General features: G+C 35.7%; 1 protein-coding gene across 1 annotated transcript in view; it reads right to left on the reverse strand.

Moving 5' to 3' along the window:
• MAP3K2 (mitogen-activated protein kinase kinase kinase 2) overlaps positions 1–27,348 on the reverse strand; it is an 84,255-nt gene that overhangs the window by 29,191 nt on the left and 27,716 nt on the right. The window contains exon 2 of the mRNA XM_032843141.1: positions 1,227–1,295. Coding sequence (XP_032699032.1) covers positions 1,227–1,233 — 7 coding nt within the window. The 5' untranslated portion in view covers positions 1,234–1,295. The remainder of the gene's footprint in view (positions 1–1,226; positions 1,296–27,348) is intronic.

The following is a 27,348-nucleotide window of genomic DNA, read 5'->3' on the forward strand; positions in this document are numbered from 1 at the left end:
TGACATTTACAGGCAAGATAAAGCCATTCTGATTCTTCTAACAATGTAACATTCGAGTATAGTGTCAAAACAGTACCATCATAACAAATTACTTTCTATGACTCCTAAATAAAACATCAATATAACACCTAAAATTTTTAATTGAAGCAAGTTGGGTGGGGGAGAAATAAAAGACTTTCATCATTATTTGGCATTTATGTTCAAAGTACAAATTCCTTTTAGAGTTTTTCATCAGTACTTCAAGGGAGAAACAAAAAGCTTTATCTGTGGATAATTACCTAATGATATTTGGATTTTTTTTCCTGAATTTCCTCACCATGAAGTTCAACAAGACTACAAACATTTAACAGACTATTTAATGATCTCAGCCATTAACAACTTAAATGGTAATAATGTAAGAAAAATGCATTCCTTAGAAAAAATGTGGTGAATCCGTAAGTGGTGAACCTCTAAAACTGAGTGAAAGGATCATAAACCATGAACTTTAAATTTCTTCCAAATATATCAATTTTTTAAGCATGAATCTCCTAGTAATAACAATTACATGCACTCTGGAAAAGTTCATGCCTGGCTTAAATCTCTTATCACATTTATATATGCTAATTTCCTTGTTTAAAAAAATGAGTACATTTTTTCTATTATAGATGTAAAAAAGTAAAGAGGACCATTTGAATAAAAGTAATTTCTTAGTGAGATGACATATAAATGAAGGGCAATTTAAAAGTCAGGTTTCTGGGGCGCCTGGGTGGCTCAGTGGGTTAAGCCGCTGTCTTCAGCTCAGGTCATGATCTCAGTGTCCTGGGATCGAGTCCCGCATCGGGCTCTCTGCTCAGCAGGGAGCCTGCTTCCCTCTCTCTCTCTCTGCCTGCCTCTCTACTTGTGATCTCTCTCTGTCAAAAAAAAAAAAAAAAAAAAAGTCATGTTTCTTCATCTAGTATTCTCTCTGGACATCAGAATCTAAGTAAGTCCCAATCTATTTTAGCAGTTTATTTTGAATGTCCCTACTAGGATATCCTGCATGACATGGTCATTCCAAATCTATAAGTTAACTCAAAAAGTGTTTTAAAACACTTTTTATCTATTAAGTAAATAAATATAAAACAATTATACAAGTCTACATCATAAAACTTCTTTATAAAAATGTTCTTCATGCACACAGAGAAAAATTTTTCTTCCCCATTTTATCCCTTAATTACAGACAAAAGTTGCTTTTGGTTTCAACTCACCCATCATGGCAACCAGCTCAACAATTTGAAAATTAAGAAAATGGTTCTTCCATCAGCATTCTTTACTTCCTGAGGAGAAAAAAGATGAACATATTAGTAATAAAAAGAAATAGAAGAGGCAGCCACACACACAAAAATCAGAATAAGGTGTGCCTGGGTGGCTCAGTGGGTTAAAGCCTCTGCCTTCAGCTCCGGTCATGATCCCAGGGTCCTGAGATTGAGCCCCGCATCGGGCTCTCTGCTTAGCAGGGAGCCTGCTGCCCTTCCCTTCCCTTCTCTCTGCCTGCCTCTCTGCCTACTTGTGATCTCTGTCTGTCAAATAAATAAATAAAAATCTTTTTTAAAAAAGAATAAATAACACTAATGAGAAAAATACAATATTAATACTTTATATATTTTACTTGGGAAAGGTGCTTTATTTTTGCAAGATAATTACTGAGAATGAAGTAAGGATCATTATCATAGTCCATATTAAATTTAACTCAGTATTTTTAAGGCTCCTGTCTAAGCTAGAAAAAACAACAGAATTTTTCAAAGTCAAAAATCTTTTTTTTCTTCCCCTTGCCCAAAGTCGGAAATCTTTCCTTTTTTATTGAAAGGTTTTATTTATTTATTTGGGAGAGAGAGAGCAGGGGAGGAGGAGAGGAAGAGGTGGAAAGAATCTCAGGCAGACTCTGCACTGAGTGCAAAGCCTGACTTGGGACTTGCTCTCATGACCCATGAGATGACAACTTGGGCCAAAACCAAGAGTTGGAAGCTCAACTAAACCACTCAGGCATCCTGAGTGGTTTGACCATCTCAGCAAGGTCAAAAATCTTAGTAATAACCCCATAAATTCCTACAAGGCAGATATAAAATGAGTAGAAAAGGTCATTACCTTTAGAGACAAAAAAGGAGAACATTAAAAATATAGTAAATATCTACAAAAATTCTCTTCCAAAAAAGAAAAAAATGTCAGAATCAACTTTTTCAGAACTCTGGAACAACCCAAAAGGCTTGTAGCAATCTGGGCAGCACTTAATCTTGGTAAAAAGAGAGCCTCTGACCTTCCCTATTCGTATCTCCCACCCTTATCCCTAGCTCCAAAATAGCAATGTAAACCAACAGTCTACAGTCACTGTGAAAATAAGCAGCTTGACTACCACTGGAGAGGGCAGAATGGAATTGGAACTTCTTCAAAGTCTGATTCCAAAAAAAACGCCATATAACCTATCTAGTGGTTGTTCAATAGACCCAACTTGAAAGGCAGAATTTATTTAATTTGACTAAAGTTCTTCCAGTTCAAAGAGCTTGGAGTGTTTCATGAAATGTAAAAGAACTGTTGGGGCAAACAATAGGTTTTAGCCAAGTTGAGGAATGAGATTTCAGAAAGGAGATCTGAATAGCTCCAACAGATTCCTGGGACTCAAAGTCACATATATGCCCAGAACTGTTGCAAAATAAAGATAGGCCAAAGAAGGCTCTAGGCTTCCACCTAACAACTAAACTAATGTCAGTGACCACATAAAACACAAAATACAAACTTTAAACAATTAGTGCCCAAAAGTCACTAAACAAGTAATAACAATTAAACAAAACATACTGGAGTTGGAGAAGAATCTGATTTCCAGAGGTGGCATACAATTTTTTTCTTCAGAAAAAATTATGAGATATATAAATATAGTATGACCCATACACTGGAGGGGCGGGGAGGGATCAGCAGAAACTGACTGTAAGGGCAGCCCAAATGTTGAACTAACTAGACAGAGAGATTAAATCAGCTGTTTTAGGGGGGCCTGGGTGGCTCAGTGGGTTAAGCCTCTGCCTTCAGCTCAGGTCATGGTCTCAGGGTTCTGGGATCAAGCCCCGCATTGGGCTCTCTGCTCAGCAGGGAGCCTGCTTACCCCTCTCTCTGCCTGCCTCTCTGCCTACTTGTGATCTTCCTCTCTGTGTCAAATAAATAAATAAAATCTTAAAAAAATAAAAAAAAGTTAAGATTTTATTTATTTAACACAGAGAGAGAGAGGAGAAGGGAACTGGGGGAAATTGGAGGGGGAGACAAACCATGAGAGACTGTGGACTCTGAGGAACTGAGGGTTTTCGAGGGGAGGGGACTGGGAGGTTGGGTGAACCTGGTGGTGGGTATTATGGAGGGCACATATTGCATGGAGCACTGTGTGTGGTGCATAAACAATGAATTCTGGAATACTGAAAAGAAATTTAAAAAATAAATGAAATATATTTTTTTTTAATTTTAATTAAATCAATCAATCAACTATTTTAAATATGTTCAAAGAACTAAGGACTGTATGAGAATGATGACTCATCACAAAGAATATCAATAAAAACCCAAAAACTTTAAAAAGAAACCAGCCAGAAATTTCAGTTGGAAAACATAATATCTGAAACCATTAAGCACACCAACTTATGCATAATGGGAGTCCCAAAAGAAGAGGAGGAAAAAAAAGGTACGGAAAGAATATTTAAAAAAATAATAGTGAAAAACTTTCTAAATTTGGTAAAAAACAACTTACACATCCAAGAAGTCCAACAAACTATAAGAAGGATAAAAATCAAAGTGATCTACACCTAGATACATCACACTCAAACTGTTAAAAGATAAGGAATCTGAGAGCATCAATAAAGTAGGAACTCATCATTTACCAGGGATGCTTAACTGATTTTTGTTGATAACATAAGAAGGCAGAAAGCAGTGGGTAACATTCAGAGTACTGAAAGAAAAAAAACTATCAATCAAAAATTCTATATCCAACAAAACCATCCTGCAAAACTGAAAACAAAATTAAGACATTCCTACACAAACAAACACAGAGAATTCATTACAACTAGACCTGCACTATAAGAAATACAAAAGGAGTTCTTCAGGCTAAAATATAAAGGACACTGGATGGCAAATCCAATCCACACGCAGAAAGTAATGGTAATTAATTACATATCTAAAGATTAAAAAAGACCACAAAAATGTTTGTTTCTTTTCATTTCTTCCATATGTGAATGTAATAGGTACAAAAATGGTCCACCCCATATCCCATTTCCTAGAACCTTTGCAAATATATTACCTTACATGGCAAAAGGATCTTTGAAGATATGATACGTTAACAAATTTAAAATGAGAGAATTATCCTGGCTTACTGGGGTCAGACCTAACATAATCACAAGGATCCTTATAAATAAAGGAATAAGCAGGTAAGTGAATGTCAGAGTGATGCTGCATAATAAAGGCTTGACCTGTCACTGTTGGCTTTGAAGACGGACCAGGATAGCCATGAGCTAAAGAATACAGGCAACTGCTGGAAAGTGGGAAAGGCAAGAAAAATGGATTTTTCCCCTTTAGCCTCCAGAAGGAGTCTGGCAGAGTCTGGCAATGCTGACACCTTGATTTTTTAGCCCAGTTAGATTCATTTCAGACTTCTGACTTCCAAAACTTTAAGACAATAAACTTAGGTTGTTTTAAGCCACCAAATTTGTGGTAATCTGTTACAGGAGTATGAAGTGAGTACTTAAGACCACACCCAGTTTCTATGACTTGCCAGGGAACTCAACTGACTCAGCAATACAGTTCACACTAACAAGCTATAATTTATTATGCCAAAAACATACAGGGCAAAATCAGCAAAGGGAAAAGGCACATGGGACAAAGTCCAGGGAAGGTTAGGGCTAGCTCTTAAGGATCTTTTTTTAATAGTCACATAGGACACAATTCCTCTTGCCCTCCACCCAGCCATGAGTTATGACAACACACATAAAATGTCACCAATCAGGAAAGATTAGAGACTCAGCACCAAGGGTCTTATTAGGAGCTGATCAATAGGTATCTTCTGCCTAGCACATACCAAAATTCCTAACTCCCAGAAGAAAAGCAGGTGTTCAGCATAAACTATATTGTTTGTATAAGGAGCTTAGGCACGGTGAATCATTATTATCATTTAGGCAGTTGTGGACCCTGGTAAATTCTCAGATGCTAACCAAGGGTGGACTTCTTAGAGCAGTTCATTCTAATGATACACAGTGAGGCCCACTATTGTTAATTCTCTTCTACACAAGCAACAACAAGATATACACAGGTTTAAAGAAACTGCATAGAGCAATAATATAAAGTGTTTTGTTGTGCACATAATATATAATAATATAATTTGTATAACAACAGCAAAAAGGAGAATGGAATTACATAAAAAAGTGTATGTATACCACTATAATTAAGTTGGTATCAACCCAAACTACACTGTTTTAAGTTATTAATTTTAATCCCAAGTCAATTCTAGAAAAAAGTTGCAAAAGAAAGAGAATAAATTAGCATACTAGAAAATATCTAACACAAAAGAAAGCAATAACAGAAAAATGAGAAACAAAAAAAGACCTAACACACATAAAAGACAAATATAAAGTAGATGTAATTCTACCCATGTATAATTACATAAGTGGAATGAACAAACCATTTAAAGAATAGAGATTAGCACAAGAGACTAAAAAGCACTGATCCAACCATATGCTGTCTACAACAGACACACACTTCAGATTCAAAGGCAAAACAGAATGAAAGTAAAAGGATGAAAAGAGATACCATGCAAACAGGAGTCTTCAATCAAGGATCTTAAATCAGTAATCTAAACACCTACCTTAAGACCCTGGAAAAAGAAGAGCACTGTAAACCCAAAGTAAGCAGAAGGAAGGAAACAATAAGGATTAGAGTGGAAATAAACTAGGAAATAAAAACACAATATAAATTTTTAAAATCAATGAGACAAAGTATTGGTTTTCTACAAAGAGAAAATTAACAAACTTTTAGCTAGACTAACCAAGGAAAAAAGAGAAAAGATACAAATAACTAAGCTCAAGAATTAAAGACAGAACATTACTACCAATCTTACAGAAATAAAAATAAGGAAATACTATGAACTATATTTCCAATGAATTAGATCACCTGGATGAAATAGACAAATTATTAGAAACTACCAAAATTAATTCAAGAAGAAATTTAAAATCAGAATTCAATATAAAAACTAATGAGATTGATTTAGAAATGAAAAACTTTCTGCAAATAGAAGTCAAAACCAGATGCCTTAAAACATTTAAGGAAAAATTACTACTAATTATTAAAAGAGAAAGAAAGAGTAGTGAAACTAAGTCTTACTCTGATAACTAAACCAAACAAAAACATTACAAGAAAACTAGTACTCAAGTGAATATAAATATAAAAGTCCTCAACAAAACCTAGAAAAACCTAATCTAGAACGTGGGGGAAAAAAAAAAAGATTATACACTATGAATATGCGGGATATATCCCACAAAAGCAAAGTAGGTTCAGCATACAAATATCAAAGTAACAAATAATATTAATAGAATATAGGACAAAAACAAAATGATCATCTCAACAAAGAAAATTCATCTGCCAAAATCCAACTGCCTTAAATACTCAAAAGATTAAGAACAGAAGGGAATTTCCTCAAGTTGATTAATAACACCTATGAAAAAGCCACAGCTAACATCATACTTAATGGTCAAAGACTAGAGGCATGCCCCCTGAGATTAGAAACAAGATAAGGATGGCCAGTCTTGCCACTCCTTTTTAATACTGAACTGTAGGTTCTATTCAGAAGATGAGGCAAAACAATGAAATAAAAAGAATCCAGACTCAATAAGAAGTGAAAGCATCCCTATTTGCAGGTGATGATGTTGTATAAAAAAAATTATAATAAATTCACAAAAACATTATTGGAGCTAATGAACAAGTTCCACACAGTTGCAAACTGAAAAGATTTTTAAAAAATCAGTAGTATTTCTACATACTAGTAAGACTTTATGAAAATGAAATTAAAAATAATTCCATTTGAATATTATTCAGCCATTAAAAAGGATGAAATTTTGCCATATGCAACAATGTGGACACAGCTAGAGAGTATAATGCTAACTGAAATAACTCAGTCAGAGAAAGACAAATACCACATGATTTCACTCATATGTGGAATTTAAGAAACAAGACAAATGAACAAAGGAAAAAAGAAAGACAAACCAAAAAACAGATTCTTAACTATAGAGAACAGATGGTTACCAGAGGAAAGGTTGTGGGTGGGCCCAAGGGATGAGTAAAATAGGTGAAGAGGATTATCTTGATGACCACTGAGTAATAAACAGAACTGCTTAATCACTACATCATACACCTGAAACCAATTTAACACTGTATGTTAACTATGATAAAAGTCAAATAAGAATTTTTTTAAATCACATAAAAAGTAAGTTCCACTTACCAAAAAGAATAAATTACTTAGGAATATGCTTTTAGAAACACAAGTCTTATATACACTGTTTATAAAACATTACTGAATAAAATTGAAGATCTAAATGTACAAAAAGGCATCCCACATTCATGGATGGAAGACAATATTTTTAAGATGGGAATATTTCCAAAGTGATCTACAGATTCAATGTAATCTCTATCAAAATTCCATTGGCTTTTTTTTTTTTGGCAGAAATGGGAAAGCTGATTCTTAAATTCATATGGAACTACCAGAGGCCCTGAAGAGCCAAAACAATATTGAAAAGGTTGGAAGATTCACATATCCGGATTTCAAAGTTTATTAAAAAGCTACAAAATCAAAACAGTGGGAGTACTGACATAAGGATAGAGATTGATGGAATAGAACTGAGTCCGAAATAAACCCAAACATCTATGGTCAAATGATTTTTGATACAGTTGTCCAGACAACAGTTCATGAACAGTCTTCAGTAATGTCACTGACCTGGATATTCACATACGAAAGCATGAAAATGGACTCCTACCTCATATAATATACAAAAAAAAAATTAAAAACGGATCAAAGACATAAATGTAAAAACTAAATCCATAAAACTCTTAGAAGGGAATAGAGGTATAAATCTTCATGACCTTGGATTATGCAATAGTTTCTTAAATGTGACACCAAAAGCAGAAGTAACAAATGAATAAACTGGTTTTCATCAATGATAAACATTTTTGTGCATCACAGGACACTATATCAACATAGTAAAAAGACTATCCACAGACTGAAAGAAAATATTTGCAAATCATATATTTGATATGGGACTAGTATACAGAATATATAAAGAACTACTACAATTCAACAATAAAAGGAGTAACCCAATTATAAAATGGACAATGAATTTCAATAGACATTTCTTTGGCCAATAAGCACTTGAGAAGATGCTCACTATCACCAGTCAGTCATCAGGGAAATGAAAATCAAAACCACAATGGCATACCACTTCACACCCAACAGTATGGCTATAACCAAAATGAAAGACAATGACAAGTGTTAGTGAAAATGTGGAAAAATGAATTATATGCATCACTATTTCTTGGGTATATACCTAAAGGTATATACCTAATTCTTAGGTATATACCCAAGAATACTAAAAACATATAACCACACAAAAACATGTACACTAATATTCAATGAAGCATTAAAGAGTCCAAAAGCAGAAACTCAAAAGACCATCAACTGATGGATGAAGAAACAAGTAATATATATCCATACAATAGAGTATTAAGTCATTAAAAGGAATGAAGGACTGATACATATTCCAACATTGATGAATCCTAAAACATTATGCTAAGTGAAATAAGCCAGATACAAAATGTCACATATATATGACTGCATTTATATGAAATGTCCAGAATAGGCAAATCTACAGACACAGAAAGATTAATGGTTTCCCAGGATGGGGTTATAGGAAATAGGAAATGACTGTAAGTCATAATATGTTCTGGAATTAGTAGTAATGGTTATATAACTTTGTGAATATATTAAAAAATACTGAGTTCTATGTATACTTTTTAAAAAGTGTATTTCATGGTGTATGAATTATATCCTGGAAGAACAGAACAGAGAAAAGGGAGAGAGGGAGACCGAAAGGGAGAGGAAGAAAACAGGTAACAGAAGTGGGAGATTCTGTTAATAACTAGAGATCATCTGCCCATCTAGAAGAGCAACAGGTACTCAGCTCCAGTCAACAGATGCCTACAAGAATTAATGCTCAGTTATCATCAGATATGCTGATTTTTCAAAAAGCTCCAAATTTTAAAGTGAGATATCCTCATTTTCAAGTATTAGCAGCTAATTCAAATTTTTTTAAAAATTGTGTGTATTTTTGTTTTATGCTGCCACTTTGCAACCACTGACATTATTTTAGTAATTCTCTATTGGGGGTGGCATACATACATATAGTTTGAAAAAAATTAAACATTACAACTGCTTTAATTTCTTCTTAGTTTTAATATTATTTTGAAATGTCAAATAACAGTAAAGAATTGTCAAAGAAAATTTTAAATATATATTAACACATGGAATATAACAAAAAACATAAAAATGCCCTTTATGTCACCTTGGCAATACTATACTCAAGGGCAATTATTATGCTACCTCAGTTTTTAGGGTATTTTAATTAAGGCAAGTAGATGGCTAAATTTTAAATAGCTGAGAAACAAAGATCTAGGCTAAACCCCCTATTTAACAAATAAAAAATCTGAGGATCAAAAAGATAATATAATTCACTCAAAGTCATAAAGTTGCACAAAGTTAGGACCTGAATGTTCATTTCTTATTTCTCACTCAAACTTTCTACATGGGGCGCCTGGATGGCTCAGTCTGTCAAGCCTCTGCCTTCGGCTCAGGTCATGATCTCAGGGTCCTGGAATGGAGCCCTACGTTGGGCTCTCTGCTCAGTGGGGAGCCTGCTTCCACCAACACCATCACCGCCCCCCGGCCTGCCCCTCTGCCTATTTGTGATCTCTGTTTGTCAAATAAGTAAAATCTTTTAAAATAAACTTTCTATAACATTGTGTATGTAACTCAAATTCACCTTTCAAAAACGCTAGCATGGGAAATTCTCCTACCCCATATATGTACATACAGAATGTCACAAAATGGTTGAGGAGGGTTTATTCAGTACATTGTCTTTCTACAAATTTAAATTCTCAAATGAATTTTTTAGTTTTTAACTTAAAATGTTTAAATCAAATCTTGAGTAACCTCAAAAATAAAGTATTGTGAACACAAATTTTTTTCCAAAACATCCCTTTCAGGAAAAAAAATTAAAATTCCCCAAACCACAACAGTTAAGTAAAAGAGGCATAAATCTACTAGAAATCAGCTCAAGGCTGCACTTATATAAACAACTATGATACTCTGACCAATATTCTGAGGCTAAAACTGGCAAAACCATGAAAATAATGAAATTAAATACACAGCAAGTTAATAGAAAAAAAACTAAACAAAGGTGAATTACATCTGTACCTGAAAGTTCTTATCCACAACTTATTTTTCTATCTTTGTCATTTTGACATTTATTACCATAGATTAGTTTTGTCTGTTCATAAATTTCATATTAATTAATTCACATAAGACATACTCTTTTGTATTTATTTTCACTCCATATCTGTTATGGCTCTGAGATTCTTGCCCATTACCCATATGAGTATTTTGTTCATTTTCATTGCTGTAATATTCCACTATATGACTATATCTCAATTAATTTTACCCATTCTATTACTGATGGACATAAATATTGCTTTCGGTTTTTGACTATTACAAATACTACAGACCTCCTTGAACATATCTTTTGGTGAACACAAACACATATTTCTGTTGGATATACACCCAGAAGAAATTGCTAGGTCACTAAGACATATACAGTTAACTTTAGCAGATATGGCCAAATGTTTTTTCAAAGTAGCTGTTAATCTATATACTCCCACCAGCAATGTAAAAGAGCTCTAGTTTTTCCCAGTCCTCACCGATCCTATTAGTCATCCAGGTGATTATGTAGTATCTCACTACCATTTTAATTTACAATCACCTGATAATTAATGATATTGAATACCATTTCAGAATGGCAGAAAGAACTGAAAAAGCATGATCCTATTATATGCTGTCTATAAGATCAAACGACACGATAGGTTGAAAGTGAAAGGACAGAAAAAGGTATCCCATGCAAATAGTAACCAGGAGAGCTGGAGTGGCTACACTAATATCAGACAAAATAAACTATAAGTCAAAACTGTTACAAGACACAAAGAAGGGCATTAAATATTGATAAAATGGTCAATTCATGAAGAAAATGTAACAATTATAAACATATATGCATCAAACAGAACTCCGAAATATATGAAGCAAGCATGGACAGAATTAAAGAGAAATACATACCTACATACATTAACAACTGAAAGCTCAATATTCCACTTTCAATAATAGAGCAACCACACAGATCAACAAGGAAACAGAGGACACGAACAGCACTATAGACCAACTGGACCTAACAGACCTATGCAGAACACTCCATTCAAAAACAGCAGAATACATATTCTTCTCAAGTCCACAGGGAACATTTTTCTGGATAGACCATATGTTAGACCACAAAAAAAGTCAATAACTTAGTAAGAGTGAAATCAAAGTACCTTTTCCAATCATAGTGGAATGAAACTACAAACAGCAAAAGGAAAACTGGAAAATTCACAAAGATGTGGAAATTATACAGCAAATTCTTAACCAATGTTTCAAAGAAGAAATAACAGGGAAATCAGAAAATATCTTGAAAAAGATGAAAATGAGAACACCATACCAAAACTTATAGGATGCAACAAAAGCAATACTAAAAGAGAAACTTACAGCTGTAAATACTGAAGTAAAAAAAAAAAAAAAATTCAAAACCTAACTAGTTTTGTTGACTATTTCTTTTGCTGTGCAAAGTTTTTATCTTGATGAAGTCCCAATAGTTCATTTTTGCTTTTGTTTCCCTTGCCTTTGGAGACAAGTTCAACAAGAAGTTGCTATGGCTGAGGTCAAAGAGGTTGCTGCCTGTGTTCTCCAGGATTTTGATGGATTCCTGTCTCACATTTAGGTCTTTCACCCATTTTGAGTTTATCTTTGTATATGGTGTACGGAAATGGTCCAGTTCCATTCTTCTACACGTGGCTGTCCGATTTTCCCAACACCATTTGTTGTAGAGACTGTCTTTTTTCCATTGGATATTCTTCCCTGATTTGCCAAAGCTTAGTTTGCCCACAGAGCTGAGGGTCCATTTCTGGGTTTTTTATTCTGTTCCACTATCTATGTGTCTGTTTTTGTGCCAGTACCACACTGTCTTGATGATTACAGCTTTGTAATAATGCTTAAAGTCCAGAATTGTGATGTCACCAGCTTTGGTTTTCTTTTCAACATTCCCCTGGCTATTGGGGTCTTTTGTGATTCCACACAAATTTTAGGATTATTTGTTCCAGCTCTGTGAAAAATGTTGATGGTATTTTAATAGGGGTTGCACTGAATGTATAGTTTGCTCTGGGTAGCATAGACATTTTAACAATATTTAACATTTAACAATATTCTTCCAATCCATGAGCATGGAATGTTTTTCCATTTCTTTGTGTCTTCCTCAATTTCTTCTGTAAGTGTTCTGTAGTTTTTAGAATATGGATCCTTCACCTCTTTGATCAGGTTTATTCCTAGCTATCTTATGATTTCTGGTGCAATTGTAAATGGCATTGATTACTTAATTTTTCTTTCTTCTGTCTCATCATTAGTATATAGAAATGCAACTAATTTCTGTGCATTGACTTTATAATCCTGCCAACGTTGCTGAATTCCTGTATGAATTCTCCCAGATGTCCAGTGACAGATGAATGGATAAAGAAGATATAGTATACACAACACACACACACACACACACACACACACACACGGAGCAGCATTACTCAGCCATCAAAAGGCTGAAATCTTACCATTTACATCGACATAGATAGAACTGGAGGGTATGATGCCAAGCAAAGTAAGTCAATCAGAGAAAGACAATTATATGGTTTCACTCATATGTGGAATATAAGAAATAGCGCAGAGGATCATAGGGGAAGGGAGGGAAAACTGAATGGGAAGAAATCAGAGAGGGAAACAAACCATGAGAGACTCGTAACTATAGGAAGCAAACTGAGGATTGCTAAAGGGGAGGTGGATGAGGGGATGGGGTAACTGGGTGACAGGCATTAAGGAGGATGCATGATGTGATGAGCACTGGGTGTTACATGCAATTGACTAATTACTGAACTCTACATGTGAAACTAATGATGTGCTATATGTTAGCTAGTTGAATTAAAAAAAAAAACCTAACTGTACATCTTAATTAGTAAAATAAAAACAAACTAAATGCAAACCTTATAGAAGCAAAGAAATAATAAAGGTTAGACAAGAGATAAAACTAGAGAAAAGAAAAACAATAAAGAAAAATCAATAAAACCAAGAGTTAGCTCTTTAAAAGATAAACCTTTAGCTAAGACCAAGAAAAATACAAAAGATTCAAATAAACTAAAATCAGAAATGAAAAAGGGAACATAACAGAAATAAAAAACATGTGGGAGCAGTATGAACTGTACATGAAAAACTGTATAACCTAGGTGAAACGGACAACTTTCTAAAAACATAAAATCTACCAAGGCTGAATAATGAATAGAAAATCTGAATAGACCTATGATCAATAAAGCTATTGAACCAGTAATCATAAAGCCCCCAACAAGAAAAGCCAAGGACCAGATGATTCCACTAATGAATTTTATCAAACACTGACAGACTGTTTCTTCTGAAACAATTATTCCAAATTCTGAAACATTCTTCCAAAAAACTGAAGAGTAAAGAGTACTTCCTTACTCACTGGATGAGGCCAACATTACCCTAATATCAAAGCGAGACAGACATTACAAGAAAACTATAGACCAATTACCCCTTATGAATACTGATGAAAAATTCCTCAACAAAGTACTAGCAGACCAAATTCAGCAGCATATTAAGAGGATTATACACCATAACCAGTGGGATTGATTACTGAAAGGCAAGGACAGTTCAACATACAAAAAATCTATTTAATATGTCACTAACATAATACAGGGGAGAAAACACAAGATATCCTCATGTCATACAGAAAAAGCATCTGACAAAATTCAACACCTTTTCACGATAAAAAACACTCAAGAAAGAAGCAGTAAGAGGAAACTTCCTAAACTTAATAAAGATCATATATATAAGAAAAGCCCACACCTAATATCAAATCCAGTAAACAAAATGAAAAACACTAGAAATGGTAAATACAAGGATAAGTTTAAAAGATTAAATTTTTTCGTTTTAAAATTTTATTTATTTGTCAGAGAAAGAGAGAGAGAGTGCACACAAGCAGGGGAAGCAGCAACCAGAGGGAAAAGCAGGATCCCCACTGAGAAGGGAGCCTGATGCCGAATTCAATCTCAGGATCCTGGAATCGTGACGTGCGCCAAAGGCAGACACTTAAATGACTGAGCCACCCAGGCGTCCCTAAAATGTTTTTTAATTCTCTTAAGCTCCTTAAGAAACATGATTGTATAAAGCTAACACACACACACACACCATTTCACCCAATACAAAAATATATATGTTCTTTTCAAGCACCCATGGAACATTCACCAAGACGGACTTAGGCCATATCCTGGGCCACAAAGTAAGTCTCAACACATTTTTAAAAAATTGAAGTTATAGGGGCGCCTGGGTGGCTCAGTGGGTTGGGCCACTGCCTTCGGCTCAGGTCATGATCTCAGAGTCCTGGGATGGAGCCCCGCATCGGGCTCTCTGCTCAGCAGGGAGCCTGCTTCCCCCTCTCTCTCTGCCTGCCTCTCTGCCTGCTTGTGATCTCTGTCAAATAAATAAAATCTTTAAAAAAAAAAAAAATTGAAGTTATACAAATTACGTTCCCTGATCATAATACAAGCAAATAAAAATAGAAAGACAACAGAAAAATCTCCAAATATCCAGAAATAAAACAATATACTTCAAAATAATCTACAGCTAAAAAACAAAGTCTCAAAATTTTTTAATATACAGAGTTAAATGGAACTAAAATATGTAAAACCATGTAAAACATAGATAAATGAGTGATAAGAGGAAAAATTATAGTATCATGCTAGGCTGCAGCTGTACCACACATCCCGCCCCCAACAGATGTCCTACCTAATGTCCTTTGGGCTCTTGAAAATATGGAAAGGGGTAAAGCAGAAATGAACCCTGTTGTACTGGACTGGGATTAGAGGTTTCGTTATGAAATAATGTTTTTTTAAAAATATGTGTGGATAAACAAACAGATACAGATGTACATACACACAAACACACACATTTGCACCTATAAATGTTTTATAGTTTTGTCTACTGAGACTTGGGAGCACTAACATTCTACTCTCAAGATGTACACCTGCTAGATGCTGGTTTCTAAAAACCAATTTCCACTAAGAGGTACCAAGGCTCCTTGAAAATGTTGTTCTCAGGTATGAATCAGGTAACTACAAGATAAGCCTGGAATATCTTATTGTGTCAGGAGGAAAGGATACAGAGTCATGGGACATGTCAAAAGGCCACGGGAACCAGTTTGAAGAGAGAAACAAAATGATAGATTACAACCACTGAATAAAAAAGGTATCCATGAGTCCACAGAAACATTATTTTGAAAACAAATCAATAAATGGGAGAAGAGGAAGTTTTCACTTTTTTTTGACACTCAAAGTATGGGTGCTTGAATGTAAACTAATAAATTATATAATATTATGAAATCACCATTTGGCAATCATAGTAATAATTCAGCCAAGAAAAATCAATGAGTGCTGAAACTCATGTGTAAAAGTGTGATGAAGAATGAAATACTTAGTCTCAAAATACCTTCCCCCCCAAATGTTAACTATTTTTAGTGTAGAAACTTGGCAGAAGGCTTAGTGAACTGATCGATCCTATGATCACCAGAAATAGGCAAATTAAAGTCATTTACCACCTGACAAGATGCACTGAGAAGAATATTCACCTCTGTGATGCTTCTGTCGAAATAAAATAACCTCAACTGAACCATGGGGAATCATTATTAGATAAATTCCAAATGAGAAATATTCTTGAAATTGACTACTCTATAAACTTCATAACTGTCAGGATCATGAAAGTCAAGGATAATGGAGGGACTGTTCCAGATGGAAAAATACTAGAGTTATAATAATCAAACACAAAATAAGATTCTAGATTGAATTATTTTGCCAAAAAGGGTATTATTTGATACTACCCAACTATGAATGTATTCTGTGAATTAGATGATACTACTGTCAATGTTAACTTTCTGATTTTGATTAATATATTCTGGGTATATAAGAAAACGACCTTGTTGGGCACCTGAGTGTCTCAGTCAGTTAACCATCTGCTTTTGGCTTAGGTCATGATCCCTGAGATTAAGTCCCACATAGGGCTCCCTGCTCAGTGGGAGCCTGTTTCTCCCTCCTCTTGCTGCTCCCCCTGCTTGTGCTCTGACAAATAAATAAAATCTTTAAAAAAAAAAAAAAAAGGAAGGAAGAAAATGACCTTGTTGATACCAATTTCAAACTAGTATTCTACAATGATGAGGCCTCGTATGTTGGCAACTCACTCTCAAATGGTCAGAAAAGAAACTTCTTTATAACCATTTTTGTAACTTCCAGAGCTTAAAATTATTTCTAAAGAAAAAAAATTCAAAACAAGAACAAAGTTGAAAAAGACACAAACATTACCCATTCATTTCCAGTCTTCTCTCTTCTCCATCGCATCAAAAATAGAAGTTAAAAAAAAAAAACAAACACTATTTTTCCAGTTGCTCAAGACAAAAATCTTGGAATATCCTTAATTCCTACCATTCTCTCACTCTACATTCTAAATCCTGTTAGCTTTTCCTTAAAAATATGTATCTCTGCCACCACCATTCTATTCCAACTCATGATCATCTCTTGTACAAATTACTGTAAACACTTCCTATCTAACTAGGCTGTTTTCTCTCCAAGCACTCACACCACATCCCATCCAGGAGTGGATAAAAGCCAGCGGATAATAAATTCTAACACATTCAGACAATCGAATACTCTTCACTGAAAAAAGAAATGAGCTATCAAGCCATGAAAAGACATGAAGAAATCTTAAATTTGTATTACTAAGTGAAAGAAACCAATCTAAAAGGCTAAATAGGAGTCCGACTGTATGATATTCTGAAAAAGGCAAAAATCTAGAGACAGTAAAAAAAATCACTGGTGACAAAAAAAAAAAAAAAAATTAGTGATTCCCAGAGTTGGAAGAAGAGGGGAAGGGAGAGAGATGTATAAGAACCACCATCAAAATGGATACAAGTTATTATGTACTTGTCCAAATCCAGAGGATGTATAATACTAGGAGCAATCCCTAATATAAACTATGAACTTGAGTGATTATGAGGTATCAATCTAGGTTCATCAATTTTAACAAATGTACCAAACTGGTGGGAGATGTTGATAATGGAAGAGACTATACATAAGGGGGTCAGGGACAGAAAAAATGTGTGAAATCTCTGTAGTTTCCCTTTAATTTGGCCGTGGAACTAAAACCGCTCTAACAAAAGGTCTTAATTAAAAAACAAAGGAAAAAATAAATCAGAGCATGTTAATTCTCTCTCTGCTCAGAACTTTTCAGTAGTTTCTCATCAAATCTTTAATAAACTCAACAGTCCTTGCCAGAGGTTACATGCGCATACATAATCTTGTCTTTCCAATCTGCACCACCTCCACCCTGGTTTTATGGAGATGTAACAGACTCCCTACTTCTTGTCATTATGTTCTACTACAATAAAAGTTACATTAAATGACACGTCTGGATGATCCCTCTCAAAAAAGAAGGCTTGGGGCGCCTGGGTGGCTCGGTTAAGTCTCTGCCTTCAGTTCAGGTCATGATCCCAGGGTCCTGGGATCAAGCCCCGCATCAGGCTCTCTGCTCAGCGGGGAGCCTGCTTCCCCCTCTCTCTCTGCCTGCCTCTCTGCCTACTTGTGATCTCTCTCTGTCACATAAATAAATAAAATCTTAAAAAAAAAAAAGATACATTTAAATAAATTTTAAAAAAAAAGAAAAGAAAAGAAAAGAAGGTGGCTAGGGTGCCTGTGTGGCTTAGTTGGTTAAACGTCTGCCTTAAGCTCAGGTCATGATCCCAGGATCCTGGGATGGAGTCCTGCATCAGGGTCCCTGCTCAGTGGGGAGTCTGCTGCTCCAATGCTCCTCCCCTCTGCTCACGCTCTCTCGCTCTCAAAATAAGAAAATAAAAATCTTAAAAAAAAAAAAAAAAAAGGCTGGTAGCTGAAAACATAAATATCCACAGCAATACACTCTGATTCTCCATCTCCTATGCGCCATTCACCATATCTCACCTGTCTTCTTTAGAATCCCTTCCTCCATGTTAAATATCTGGATGTTAAATATCAGTGTTATTCGAGGTTCCATTCTCACACTATTGCTCTTTTCATTCTATTGGTTCTACTGGAGCAACATCATCTTTTCCTTTGATTAAAACAACTACTACCTATAAGCTAATAACCCTCAAATCTTTATCTCCAATCTATAGCTCACCTTCACATTTCAAATTACAGAAAATAATCTGAAATTTCAATCCAGGGCCATATGCTAAGGATGGCAAGCAATAAGCTAAAAAGGGCTTTGATTACTTCCCCCAGTCTCCAGGCTGATTATATCAAAAAATTAATTTGGTAACCCTTTGTATTTATTACACAAAGCCAAATATATGATATACTGAGATACTGAGAAGAGGCGGCTCTGGGCAATCACTCCCTGATTTTACCATTTACATAAGGAATTCCCTCATAAAACTGTCAGACTGTCAGACTGGAAAACCTTGTAATTCACAGGGTACTGGACAAAGTATTCTAAAGGGTTTGGCCTCAACAATGGAAAAATTTTGTGATGAACTAATTGCTGCTCTGGTTCTACCTAACAAGCTTAAAAGTTAAAAACAAGGGGTGCCTGGGTGGCTCAGTGGCTTAAGACTCTGCCTTCAGCTCAGGTCATGATCCCAGGGTTCTGGGATCGAGCCCCGCATTGGGCTCTCTGCTTGGCCGGGAGCCTGCTTCCCCTGCTCTCTCTGCCTGCCTCTCTGCCTCCTTCTGATCTGTCAAATAAATAAACAAATAACAACAACAACAACAACAACAAAAAACCACAAAGGGACCTGTTTCTAAGTAACTTACCTAAATCCCAGAACAAAGAATATTTATAAGAACACAAAACTGCAGGGCTCATGAAGGTAAAATTCAAAATTTGCAATATCAAATCAAAAAGTACCAAGTATAGAAAGGAGAAAAACATGATTCAACCAATCAATACAAACAGATCCAGAAATAACACAGACGATAAAGTCATTAAAATAATTGTCATAGCTACATACCACATGTTTAAAGAGAGAAAAGACGTTAAGTATACACAAGGAGCGGCGCCTGGATGGCTCAGTGAGTTAGGGCCTCTGCCTTCAGCTCAGGTCATGATCCCAGGGTCCTGGGATCGAGCCCCACATTGGGCGCTCTGCTCGGCAGGGAGCTTGCTTCCCTTCCTTTCTCTCTGCCTGCCTCTCTGCCTACTTGTGATCTCTGTCAAATAAATAAAATCTTAAAAAAAAAAAAGTACACACAAGGAAGATATCTACTTATTTATGTATCTAAGATTTATTTACTTTAGAAAGAGCACGAGTGGGGGGAGGTGCAACAGGAGAGGGAGAGAATAGCAAGCAGACCCCCCACTGAGCACTGAGCACACAGTGAGGCTCTGTCCCAGGACACGGAGATCACAACTGCACCCAAATCAAGAGTTGGACACTTAAATGACTGAGCCACCCAGGCACCCCAAGAAGATTATTTCTTAACGGAATTTTTATAGATGAGAAATACATTTAAGATCAAAAAATACAGTGAATAGGATTAACAACAGTATATCAAACAGTGGGGAAAAAATTAGTGTAGACATAACCAGAAGATTATTTTTTTTTAAAGATTTTATTTATTTATTTGAGAGCAAGACAGTGAGAGAGAGCATGAGCGAGGAGAAGGTCAGAGGGAGAAGCAGACTCCCCATGGAGCTGGGAGCCCGATGTGGGACTCGATCCCGGAACTCCAGGATCATGACCTGAGCTGAAGGCAGTCGTCCAACTAACTGAGCCACCCAGGCGTCCCAACCAGAAGATTATTTTAAAAAATGAAAAAGTAAAACGAGTAGGGAAAAAATGGAGAACGTCAATGAATGCTTTAAAAAAAAAAAAAAAAAATGGAAGCAGCCTAAGAAACATGTAACCGAAATCTTTAAATGAGAGCAGGACAAGATGCAAAGTATATCTGAGGAAATATCAAAACCATTCCAAAACTGATGGACACCTTAAACTTATAGATCTGAAAATCTCAACAAACTCCAAACACAAGAAATTTGAAGAATACTATACCAAAGCAAACCACAATCAAATTACTTAAAAGACACATTATATACATGGAAACTATGATGACAGCAGACTTCTGTAATCCAGAAGAGAGGGGTACAACATCTTTAAAATACAGATCATCCTCATCTTACAATGGGATTATGTTCCTATAAATACATCGTAAGTTGAAAACACTGTAAGTCAAAAATGCATTTAATATACCTAACCTACCAAACAACGTAACCTGGTGTAGCCTCCTTCACATATGCTCAGAATACTTAATTAGCTTACAGTTTGATAAAATCATCTAACACAAAGCCTATTTTATAAAAATAGTGTTGTATATCTCAGGTAATTTATTAAATAATGTACTGAAAGTAAAAACCAGAATGGCTGTATATACACAATGGTTGTGAGTGTACTGGTTGCTTACTCTCACAGTTGTGTGGCTGACCATGAGTTGTGGCTGGCTGACCAGTATCAAGAGAGTATTTACTGTACCACATATCACTAGCCTGGGAGAACATGAAAATTCAAATACCAAAGGACAGTTTCTACTGAATGTATATCATTTTCAAACTACTCATAAAGTCAACATATCATAAGTAGAACTTTAGGGGACCATCTGCCCTGAAAAAAAAAAAATCAACCTAGAATTCTAGACCCAAAAAAACATACTTTTCAAAAATAAAGGAAAAAAAAAAAAAGACTTTTGCAGATAAAAAAAAAAAACGAAGGAAACCACCACAAGATCTGCTCCATAAGGCAAAAAAAAGTTAAAGGGAGTCTCCAAGGGAGAAGGATAATGCCATCAAATATAAGTCAGGCACAACACAAAGAAATAAAGACCACAGGAAATGGTTAACTATGTAGATATACATAAAGAAATATTTTTCCGGGGCACCTGGGTGGCTCAGTCAGTTAAGCATCTGCCTTCGGTTCAGGTCACGATCCCAGGCTCCTGGGATTGAGCCCCACATTGGGCTCCCTGCTCAGCGGAGAGCCTGCTTCTCCCCTCCCTCTGCCTGCTGCTCTATCTACTTGTACTCTCTCCCTCTCAAATAAATAAAATCTCTGGGGGGAAAAAAAAATGTTTCTCCTATTTTAAAAATCTCTCTAAAAAGGTAAATGTGGGGGGCACCTGGGTGGCTCAGTGGGTTAAAGCCTCTGCCTTCGGCTCAGGTCATGATCCCAGGGTTCTGGGATCGAGCCCCGCATCTGGCTCTCTGCTCCGCAGGGAGCCTGCTTCCTCCTCTCTCTCTCTCTCTCTCTCTCTCTATGCCTACCTGCGATCTCTCTCTGTCAAATAAATAAATAAAATCTTAAAAAAAAAAAAAAGGTAAATGTGGGGTGCCTGGATGGCTCAGTTGGTTGAGTGTCCAACTCTTGATTTCAGCTCAGGTCATGGTCTCCAGGTCATGGAATCAAGCCCCACATCAGGCTCTGTGCTCAGTGTGGAGACTGCTTGTCCTTCTCCCTCTGCTCCTCCTCCTCCCCCTGATCCCACTCTCACTTTCTCTCTCCAATAAGTAAATAAAATCTTTAAAAAATAAAATAAAAGATGTAAAAAAAAAAACTGGGACACCAATATACCTCATTATCATAGATGCAAAAATATATAACTAAGTTTTAGCAAACTGGATCCATGCACATTTGAAATAATAATATATCAAGACAAACAGTATTCCAGGAATGCAGAGTTGGTTTACACCGGAAAATAAATCAATGTAATTCACTATATTAGCCAACTAAGAAAAGAAAAACCATCATCTCAACAGACACCAAAAAATCCATTTGACAAAACTGAACACCCATTCCTCATTAAAAAAAAAAAAAAAAAAAAGATTCCTAGCAATGAATAAAAACAACGTTCCTCAACCTGATAAAGGCATCTAAAAAAAGAGCCAACATCTGTTTCACCGATGGAAGACTGAATGCTTTCCTCAAGATCAAAAACAAGGCAAATGAAAAAGGGGTCTAAATGACTCAATGAGAAAAGAATAGGCTTTTCAACAAATGGTACTGGGAGAACTAGATAGCCACTTACAAAAGAATGAAGTTAAGCCCTTGCCTTGCCGTGTACAAAAATTAACTCAAAATGGATCAAAGACATAAATGTAGTGAGAGTTACACCTGGATAATTCTCAGGAAAAAAAAAGAAAAAAAAAAACAGTAAATCTATGACCTTGAGCTAAGTAATCGTTTCTTAGACATGACACCAAAAGTACAAGCAACAAATGAAAAAATAATATATAAGATTTCATCAGAAGACTTTAAAAAAAAAACCAATAAAGTAAAGACTTTTGTGTTCCAATGGATACCATCAAGTAAATGAAAAGATGCACAGCAAAGGAAACCAACAAAATGAAAAGGCAACCTACCAAAAGAGAAAAATATTTACAAATCATGTATTGGTAAGGGACGAAGGAACTGATAAATGTGGGTGAATACTGTTCCAAAGAAGAAATACAGATGGCCAACAGACACAGGGAAAGATCCTCAACATTACTAATCAGCAGGAAAATGCAAATAAAAACCACAATGAGATATCGACTCACACCTATTAGAACAGCTATCATCAAACAGACAAAAAATAACAAGTGTTGGCAAGGATGTGGAGAAAAGGGAACCCTGGTGTACTTTTGATGGGAATGTAAACATGTAAACTGGTATAGCCACTATGGGAAACAATATATAAGTTCTTCAAAAAAATGTAAAAATAGAAATACTATATGATCCAATAATTCTACTTCTGGGGATTTACCTGAAGAAAATAAAAACACTAACTTGAAAAGATATATGCATCCCTATGTCTATTACAGCATTATTTACTTGTAATAGCCGAGATACGGAAGCAACCTAAGTGTCCCTTGATAGCTGAATGGATAAAGATGTCACACACACACACACAGGAATATTACTCAGTCATTTAAAAGAATCAAATCTTGCCATTTGCAACAACACAGATGGACCTTGAGGGCATTATCTTGAGGTCAGAGAAAGACAAATATGTATGATCTCACCTATATGTGGAATCTACAAAATCCAAAGGAAGAAAAAACAAAGCTCACAGGTACAGAAAACAGACTGGTGGATGCTGGAGGCTAGAAAGTTGAAGGGTGAATGAAATGAGTAAGAGTGGCCAAAAAGTACAAAATTTTAGTTATAAAATAAATAAATGCTGGGGATATAATGTATAGCATGGTGACCATATTTACTAATACTGCATTGTACATTTGAAAGTCGCTGAGACTAGATCTTAAAAGTGCCCATCACCAGAAAAAAAAAATTCTGTGTTGATGGATGTTAACTAGATTGTCATTTCACAATATATACAAATATCAAGACTTTAAGTTGTACACCTGAAATGTAATGTTTTATGTCCATTATATCTCAATAAAAAACAAGAAAGAAACAAAGAAAAAGAAAATAGAGATGTTTAATACTTATAGTGTGTACCCAGGGTCCTGAAGCTATCAGTAAGAAAGCTGAAATCAAACCCCATTTGTTTTGACTCTATATCCTTGTTCTTTATTACAATGTTATACCATCTCTTACAGAGGTATTTTTAAAATGCTTATCTAACATACTGATAAAATTTTAACTTTTACAGTAGAGTTAATGTATTTGATTAAAACTAGCTTAATACTCTAAATAAACTTCTCTTACTGAAAATGTAGATTAGGAAACAACTCTCTTCCAAAACACCCAAAATAAAGTTTTTTTTTTTTTAAGTGAAAAGAAAATCCACAGAAAGGGGAAAAAAATTGAAAAAAGCATATACATAATAAAGGACTTATATCTAGAATATATAAAGAACTCTTATAATTCACTAATAAAAAAAGACCCACTTTTTTAATGCTCAAAGGATCCCAAAGAAGTTACAGATATGGCCAATAAATATATGAAAATATGCTCTACATCACCAGCTATCAGGGCAGAGCAAACCAAAATACAATCAGATGCCACTTCACATACCCCAGAATGGTTATAATAAAAAACAATAACAAGTGTTGACAAGGATGTGCAAAAACTGGAACATTCACACTTCCGGCAGAAATTTAAATTGGTGCAGTCACTTTGGAAAACAGCCCAACAGTTCCTAAAAAGGTTAAACATAGGGTCCAGCAATTACTACCCCAGAGAACTAAAAACATATGTCCATACAAGAATTTGTAAGTAAATGTTCCAACCCAAATGTCCCTCAACTGATGAATGAATAAACACGTCTTATATCCACAAAATGGAGTATTATTCAGCCATAAAAAAGAAATGGAAGTACTGATACATCAGACAACACGGATGAACACTGAAAACATTATGCTAAGTCACAAAAACCAATCACGAAAGACCACAAATCATACAATTTCACTTATAATGAAATGCCCAGAACATGCATAGCTATAGAGCCAGGGCTAGGAAGATGAGAGAACTGTGGTTAACGGTGAAAGAGTACAAAGTATTTTTCTGTTATGATGAAAATGTTCTAAAATTGATTGCAATTCTGGTTGCACAGCTCTGTAAATATTACTAAAAAACAATGAATTGGGCGCCTGGGTGGCTCAGTGGGTTAAAGCCTCTCTGCCTTTGGCTCAGGTCATGATCCCAGGGTCCTGGGATCGAGTCCCACATTGGGTTCTCTGCTCAGCAGGGAGCCTGCTTCCCCCCCGCCTCTGCCTACTGTGATCTCTGTCAAATAAATAAAATCTTAAAAAAAAAGAAACAATGAATTTTATACACTTCAAATGAGTGAACTGTATATGTGAATTATAGCTCAATGACAAGGTGCTAGAGAGTTATTCAATGGGGAAAGAAAAATCTTTGCAATAAATGGTGGCAGAACAACTGGATAACTCAGCCCTTTCACATATACAAAAATTAATTCAGAATAGATCATACATCTGAATATAAGAACTGAAACTACAAAGCCACTAGAAATAAATTTTGCAACCTTGAGTTTGGCAAAGATTTTTTTTTTTTTAGTAATTTTACTTATTTGACAGAGTGAGAAAGAGAGCGAGCAAGCAGCGGCAGTGGCAGGCAGGCAGAGAGGGAGAAGCAGGGTCCTCACTTAGCACGAAGCCCAATGTAGGGCTTGATCCCAGGACTCTGGGATCATGACCTAAGCTAAAGGCAGACGCTTAACCAACTAAGCCACCCAGATGCCCCAAGATTTCATTTTCTTTGAAGAGCAACAATATAAATTTTAAAGGAAAAAATGCATTGAACTTCATCAAAATTAGAAACTTTTGTTCTTCAAAAGACACTATGAAGAAAATGAAAATGCAAGCCCCAGAAAGAGAATATATGTATAAAACTGTATCCAACAAAGGACTTGTAAGTAGAATATTAAAATACTATTAAAACCCACTAAAAAATACAAACAACCAAATGAAGAAAAGGGTAGGAAACTCAGCCATATATTTCACCAAAAAAGACAGAGATGGCAAATAAACACATGAAAGATGCTCAACATCATTAATCATTATGGAAGTGCAAATCAAAACCAAAATGAGATTCCAAAAAACTAGGCATCTGAGGCGTTGGAAAAGTTGCTACACAACTAACATGCTCACAGTACCACCTTTGAGAATGTCAAATGGTAAAGTCACTTTAAAAAACAGTTTGACAGGGACGCCTGGGTGGCTCAGTTGGTTAAGCGGCTGCCTTCGGCTCAGGTCATGATCCCAGCGTCCTGGGATCGAGTCCCACATCGGGCTCCTTGCTCGGCGGGGAGCCTGCTTCTCCCTCTGCCTCTGCCTGCCTCTCTGTCTGCCTGTGCTCGCTCACTCTCTCTCCCTCTGTCTCTGACAAATAAATAAATAAAATCTTTAAAAAAAAATTTATAAAAAAAAAAAAAACAAAAAAAACAGTTTGACAGGTTTATTTTAGATTTTATTTATTTAAATTGAGAGAGAGACCATGCGCACCAGCAGGGTGGGAGGGGCAGAGGAAGAGGGAGAAGCAGGCTCCACAGTAAGAAGGGAGCCCGACTCGGGGCTCCATCCCAGGACCCTGGGACCATGACCAGAGCCAAAGGCAGACGCTTAAGCAACTGAGCCACCCAGGTGCCCAGTCTGGCAATTTCTTATGAAAGCGAACATACTCTTACCATACAACCCAGTGAGCATGCTTCCTGGTATTTTCCCGAAGGAGATGAAAACTATGTTCACACAAAAACCTGCACATGGACATTTACAGCAACTTGATTCATAGCCAAAACTTTCAAGCAACCAAGATGTTCCCCAATAAGTGAATGGAGAAACCAACCATGGGATGTCCAAAAGATGGAATATTTAGTGATTTAAAAAAAAGAAGAGCTATCAAGCCACAAAAAGGCATAGAGGAACCTCAAAGGCATACAGCTAAGTGAAAGAAGCCAATGTGAAAAGGCTACTGTATGAATGATTCCAAGAATATTACATTCTGGAAAAGGCAAAACTAGAGAGACAATAAAAGGGTGAGTGGCTACCAGAGTTCAGGAGACAGGAGGCAGGGATGAATAGGTGAACCAGATTTATAGGGCAGTGAAACTGTTCACATTACAGCATGATATTGTAATAATGGTAGGTATGTGTCATGATACATTTGTGAAGACCCACACAGTATTCAACAGAGGGAATGAACCCTAATGTAAACTATACTTTAGTTAAAAATAATTTTATCAATATAGGCTCACTGATTATAACAAATGTGTCACACTAATGCAATATGTTAATAAATAGGAGAACTAGGAGGGGGTGAGAGAGTATATGGGAACTCTGTACTTTACCCTCAATTTTACTGTAAACCTAAACTGCTCCAAAAAAAAAAAAAAAAAAAAAGTAAAATTCCCACCTTTCCATCTTTGGAAAGAAGGCAGGGAGAA

The sequence above is a fragment of the Lontra canadensis genome, unplaced genomic scaffold (genome assembly GCF_010015895.1).
Source record: "Lontra canadensis isolate GAN:19392208 unplaced genomic scaffold, GSC_riverotter_1.0 scaffold136, whole genome shotgun sequence".
NCBI lineage: Eukaryota > Metazoa > Chordata > Mammalia > Carnivora > Mustelidae > Lontra > Lontra canadensis.